The sequence below is a fragment of the Orbicella faveolata genome, unplaced genomic scaffold (genome assembly GCF_042242905.1).
Source record: "Orbicella faveolata isolate gen_17 unplaced genomic scaffold, um_ofav_v1 contig_24, whole genome shotgun sequence".
Classification (NCBI taxonomy): Eukaryota; Metazoa; Cnidaria; class Anthozoa; order Scleractinia; family Merulinidae; genus Orbicella; species Orbicella faveolata.
Window position 1 is genome coordinate 9,102,451 of NW_028301552.1, and position 6,270 is coordinate 9,108,720.

Here is a 6,270-nt window from a genome sequence, read left to right on the forward strand (position 1 = left end):
ACTTAATGTGTAAATGGTGATATATAAGAGAGTGCATTTGTAAAGCTTTTCGATCACACTGTATTACGAAGATTATTATTGACGAGTGCGGAATAAACTGCCGTTGGACCAAGTTATGTCTCCTCCTTGGCGTCCGTAGTGAAGACCATTGAAGTAGATCCTCGTGTACCAGGAAATCGTGACGAGTTTCTGTTCCCGCAGGCAAAGCAGTGCTCTCCAGAGCAATGAAGATTCCCCAAGTTTCAGTCCAAGTGTCACGGTTCATTCAGAAATTTACAGTCGCAAGGGAAAAACCTATCGTCATGTATCTGTATGTCATGTTTAAAATTTCTTCCGCGCTCGACAATAATGATAACATGAGGTACGTCATCGGAATGTCATAGAACGTTCGTATCGTTAATTGTGATTTCGAGTAAACAACAAGTTTCCAAAATATAATCTACATTGGCACTGCCTTTTTTTAATTGGAAGTCGCCACAAAAACACGACTATTGTTATGAATACACCGGTACTGTGACAGAACTTTGAAATTTTTGTTCTTATCCAAAGGATTTAACTCTTTGAAATTGACATTGCATTTATTTTAGTGGTCTGACAATTTTTGTTGCCAAGTTGTGACCCAACGTGAGCTTCAATAATTAGCACTAAGCTATGGAAATCATTGCTCATTGTTTTTAAGACAATCAACCGTCTATGCAAAATTACTAAGCAATGAATAATGAATGCATCGGCGCAAAGAATAGATAGCTCTGAACGGAAATTGGTTGATATTGATTTGTTTTTTTCTTTTAAGAATTATTGTCTTACAAAACAGAGCAGGTGGCCAAAGATGGGGTCATCACGAAAATCGAATTTTCCTGATTACTTACCTGGTATTACTATGGAGTAATTCGGCTGAGGGGAGCTTTAACCAGAAATGGACGGATCATTGTTCGCTTTTTTAAGTTCTAAATTTTGTTTGTTCGAGGAATCTCGAGGCGGAATATTCCAGGTGCGTGCTCAAATTTTCCCTGTAACGTCACTTGTTTTACACGTGGTATAAAGCAATCTGCCTGTATAAAGCCATGCACATCCTTTAGGAGCAGCCGTCTTTAAATTCCCAGGTCAAACATCTTAATTTATCCCTTTCAAAGCACGTTCGCGCGTAAATTTTACCCCCTTTTTAGTTCGCGCCTTCATCCTTAATTATTCTTGTTATTATCTCACTTTGTCATACTATTTATTGCATATAGTTTCAATTTATTTCTCACTGTACAACTGACGATGGATGATGTCTCACCCGAAACATGTATTGTCTTCATTAAAAAATGAACTTCAAAAACATCGTGTGGTTCATCAAAGCGATATCATTATTATTAGAGCGGTTTTCATTTGAGTGTCGTAAAACCAAAACCAAACCAAGCACTTACCAATTAGACTACTCAGCCAGTCTCAAACCGTATTAAAACCAAAACCAAAACCAAAACCAAAGTAATTGTCTAATTACTTTCGACACTCAATTGAAAACCGCTCTACTATTATTATTATTATTATTGTATTATTATTATTATTATTATTATTATTATTAAAACATGATTCAAGTTTGTAAAAGCGATTAGTAATAAAGTAATGGCACAACGTAGGAAAATTGCTCATCCTACGTTGGCGTTGCTTATTTTTTTCTCAACCATTCGCGCGAAAGGAGGGCCACCATTTTGTAATCAATCATGGGATTTTAGTGAATAGCTGCAAGTTTATACTTTAAGCCACAGCTGAGTTGTGACATGCATTTATGGATAGAAATATGTCATATTTCTCATTCTAATAATCTCCGCTCGATCAGTTTTTGCACTTTCTTGACGGAATGATTCCTAGCGATCCTTAGCAAGACTACAGCCATACTGGAGACTTTTGGTTCTCGGCAGTTTTTGTGCAGACGTCGGTACGCTCGGGCTACGGGGGTGGCACCCCCTGCACTCCCTACCCCTAGATCCGCCCCTGGGGAGCAACACAGCGCGTACTGGCCAATATTCCCCAATACGCGCCGTGCCCCAACTATTTGAACGCCCGAAAGCGGCTACCGTCTCTAATAGCGTGTTGCTTAGCGATTCATTAGCAGGGTTCACTGGCGAAGTTTTTCTGCCACGTATGAAGGAAACCTCTGATATCATGAGAGCGGCGGTGTCACGTGTGATTTGTTATCTGTGGATGTGTCCCACCGCCCTGGGCCGGCTTGTTCGAAAGCCGGTTAACTCTGACCCAGAAGTAAGGTTTAACCGAAGTGTTGATTTTTCTTGAATAAAATTGCTTTTGAGTGCTTATGTCTTGCGTATTTTGAGATTACACAAGCTCAAAACCGACGGACAAGCAGTATAAACAGAAAAGCTCACCGAAAAGCCTGGGTTAGCTTAATCGAGCTTCGAATAACTCGGCCCAGATGTATTTCCCTGGCTGTATCCTCTCTTTAAGCACGAAATATATGGCACTAGGGGGTAGCCTAAATTGCGCTCCCGTTAACTTTTAGAAATAGCGGCTGGATAGCTAGTTAGCCTAAATATGACTGACTCGACAGTTGTTAGCTCTCAATCATTGTAAGGGTTAAGTTAACCCTTACAAACACCCGTATCCCCCATCGAATCTTACCCTTAGTGCCATTTTGTCAGTTTGTGTTCTTTTAAACACCCCTCTCCCACCACTCCAATATTGAAAATGAGGTTATGAAGGCCTTAATTCTAACTCAGCTCACTTCTAGTTTTTTAATGAAGGAAAACCGCTCGGAGATTAATCTTCAGACTACAAATTTCCTTTTTCTTCACGCTGTGACAGTGTGAGTGCAAGCAAAACTTACGCAAATTAAGTCACGCACGAAACAGACAGGGCGATCAAACACTGACACGAGCGTGTGATCACAGAGCAAACTTCCGGGTAAACTTGGACTAAGTTCATTGGACGAGGGCCGCAAGCAAGAAAATTATCGGGTTTGTAGACAATAGCTCCTTAGACATAAACAGGGGCAAAACTATGAGTCACAAGAAAGACTTCACACAATTCCCTTGTGGAGCAAAACGTTATTCTACAAAACGCCAAAATGCGTTTGTCTTTTCGAGCTTGTTTTATCGCAATCTCGATTATACTGGGCGTGAATGCTGACAAATCTCCCCCATCTTGCCCCAAACCATACGACAAGATGACGGCCTGTAACCTGATTTGTAACATGATTCACGATTCGGACGCCAACAATGCCATGAAAATGCTGCAAACAAAACTGGAAAGCCTTACTTCAGTGATCAAGAAACCTTCTTCACATCCAGGTAAGAAATCTAATTTTGCCAGCATGTTTTCAACCTATTCTTGGATTGACGCATTTCGAAAATAACCGGAGTTTTATATTCTTTGCAGCTGTTCCCGCTTCTTCATGTAAGCAACAGTATGAAAAATACAAGTAAGTTGGTTTACACCTTATATTTTGTTTCAAACTCACTACGGTTTTATTACAGACCTGATCAATCCTTCCTTAACCCCGCGGGTTTTGTCCAGCTCTCGAAGTTGGTACTTCGTAAAAATCGGGGCCGTTTGGTCAAAACCCGGTTAAGTTAACTCAGGGTTAGAGAGAATTTCGATTTTAAAATTAATTTGCAACTTTTCGATAAGTTTTTCTGTTTATTTGCTTTAATTGTCCTTCTGTTTTGAGTTTGAATAATTTCAAACTACAGTGAAAAGCATTTGTATCCAAGAAAAATTAATACATTCAGTTAAAATAACTTAGCGTTAGCCGGCTTTCGAACAACCCGACCCTGGGTTCTAAATCAATATTTCCCTCCATGTCTATTTGAAAAATTAAAAAGCGCGTTCTCAATTGACGCACTCATTTCATTGCTGCGCTTCCAAAACAATGCGTTACACAGGCACGCAATACGTCCATAGGGCGACTTAAATTCTGCGCAATTTTGTGCACTCGACAGGGGGTACGTTTCCATTCCAACAATGAAAAACAACCATAATGTAGAGAGCAAATACTGTAATGTTGAGAGATGCATCTGTCAATTTTAGCAGTGCCTACTCCCCCACGCAAAACTTACTAACAAAAAAGACGGCAAATGCCCCACATCAGTCTCCAAAAGAAAACAACGGGTGAAAATGTAAAAATGCAGGAATCTGAAACAACATTACCTGCATTTGCTTTCGGTTTATTATTTTGTACAAGCACATTTCATTGGGTAAATTCAAATTGGTAAATTTAGACAATTTAATATTAAAATGTAAATGTTAAAAAAAATCCTTAAATACGTGATTCTACATTCAAAAAAGAAGAAAAAGAAGTGAAAAGACTTTTGTGAAACTGATCATGTCATAACATAGGCCTAAAATCAATTTATTCCCATTGATCCGCATTTGATCAAGACAATTGAGCAATAACATGTTTGACTACTCAAGAGCAAGACCAAAACCACAAAGGCGCCAAATGCCCCAGGGTTGTCCCATGGGTGGATAAATGCCTGCCCCAGGCATGCACTTCAAATTCCCCACCTGCTGGCTTAAAGCTCAAACAAATACCCACCTAATACCCAGCCATTAGAAGTTGATTGAAATGCATTTCTTTTCACTCATTACCTGTATCATTTTTATGATGAAATCACTTTTCGATGGCTACTGTACTTTAATAGGCCTTTTACAAAACTTAGTGACGTGACCAATTATTAGGAGCATGTTCCAGTTGCCCAGAAAGAAGCATTCAGACTGGTGTTGTGAAACAGTGACATTTTATGCCAGTTTGAACATTTCAGAAATTTGAAGGTTTTGTGTGAAAGTGAGAGGACCTTGTAGTTAAATAAATTTACTATAATGCCGTATGTCTGTTAAATTAAAATCTCTAAAAAAGAGACACGGGTGCTACATATACACATGTAACAGCAAAAAATTGAAAGATCAGGAGGTTTAAAATTAACCATCATAGAGAATGGGAGCCCAGTTAGCCACATTTAGGATTGGATTTTGTGGTAGTTTAAACATTTAAAAACTTTGAGGGACTTGTGATGAGAAACACTAGACCGTGACAAAATGGCGATGCTTAAACAAATCCCTTTATTTTCACATGCACACTCCCTTTTGAAATAATTTTTGGTCTGAAAATTTGAATGAAAATTCATTTCTGCAGGCTCTTTCTTCACAGAAATTAGGTAATGTGACTAACTTTTGCAAAAGGCCTATTAAATGGATGAGTTAACCACCATCACTTTGACTGCACACAGGTGGACAAAAAGTCAAGTGCTTCCACTGAAGTTTGGTTCACAAGAGATTCCTGTTTACTGTCACATGGGAGACTTTGGATGTGGAGATGGAGGATGGACGCTGGCCATGAAAATTGATGGCGCAAAGGTCTGCAACTCTCTATTATATTCTACCGGTAACCTTAACAAACTGCAGTTAGGTAACACATTCTTATTGTTTTTTAGAAAACATTCCACTATGATTCTCAGTTTTGGAGCAACCGAAATGCTTATAATCTTCCAGGAGGCAAGACTGGCTTTGACCTACAAGAGACCAAGTTACCGACCTACTGGAATACACCCTTCTCTAAGATCTGTCTTGGTATGAAGATCAGCCAACAGATCAAGTTCATCACCATGACCAAGCAGGCGAACTCTCTGTACTCACTGATTGCTGATGGGAAATACCGCAAAACCTCACTGGGTCGTAGCACATGGAAGTCTCTGATTGGCTCCTCAGCCTCATTGCAGACTGAGTGTAATAACGAAGGGTTTAATAATGTTGGAGGTTCTAAATCTTATGCTAGAGCAAGAATCGGCATCCTTGGAAATGACCAGAGAAATTGCAACACTTGTGATTCCAAAATTGGTTTTGGAACAGGAGGGGCGACAGATGACTCCAACACATGCGGAAACAATGCTATTAAGGGTTATACTGCAGATAATGGTCCCAAAAACATTAAAGCCATGGGATACATCTTAGTTCAGTAGAGGAACTAGCTTGTTCCTTGCTGTAGAAAAGGCCATCAATGCAATAAAGAATACTTGACATCTGACCACTTTTTACTGGTGTTCTTATTCTAAGTGACTGACTATCTGTCTGACTGACTGAGCGACTGAGCAACTGAATGACCACCCACTTGCCCACCTGCTTGCCTGACTCCTGAGACACCACCACCAATTTTTCTGGGAGTACCCCCTGGGGACGCACATGTACAGACGGACGGACGGATGGACAGATGGATGAACGCACTGATGACTGACTGACTGACTGACTGACTGACATGTGCACATCTGAATAAAA

General features: G+C 39.8%; 1 protein-coding gene across 1 annotated transcript; it reads left to right on the forward strand.

Annotated features, from left to right (window-relative positions):
• Positions 1-2,975: 2,975 nt before the first annotated feature.
• Positions 2,976-6,022, forward strand: LOC110052661 (putative skeletal organic matrix protein 5). The gene is made up of 4 exons (XM_020758806.2): positions 2,976-3,290; positions 3,379-3,421; positions 5,229-5,355; positions 5,433-6,022. The coding sequence occupies exons 1-4, from the start codon at positions 3,068-3,070 to the stop codon at positions 5,955-5,957; spliced, it is 918 nt and encodes a 305-aa protein (XP_020614465.1). The 5' UTR covers positions 2,976-3,067; the 3' UTR covers positions 5,958-6,022.
• Positions 6,023-6,270: the final 248 nt, after the last annotated feature.

Bases quoted from the DNA above. Each gene is read 5' to 3' on its own strand.
- LOC110052661 (XM_020758806.2), top strand. From the start codon at position 3,068: ATGCGTTTGTCTTTTCGAGCTTGTTTTATCGCAATCTCGATTATACTG. The intron at 3,291-3,378 runs GTAAGAAATCTA...TATTCTTTGCAG, and splicing joins GAAACCTTCTTCACATCCAG to CTGTTCCCGCTTCTTCATGT. The intron at 5,356-5,432 runs GTCTGCAACTCT...ATTGTTTTTTAG, and splicing joins TGAAAATTGATGGCGCAAAG to AAAACATTCCACTATGATTC.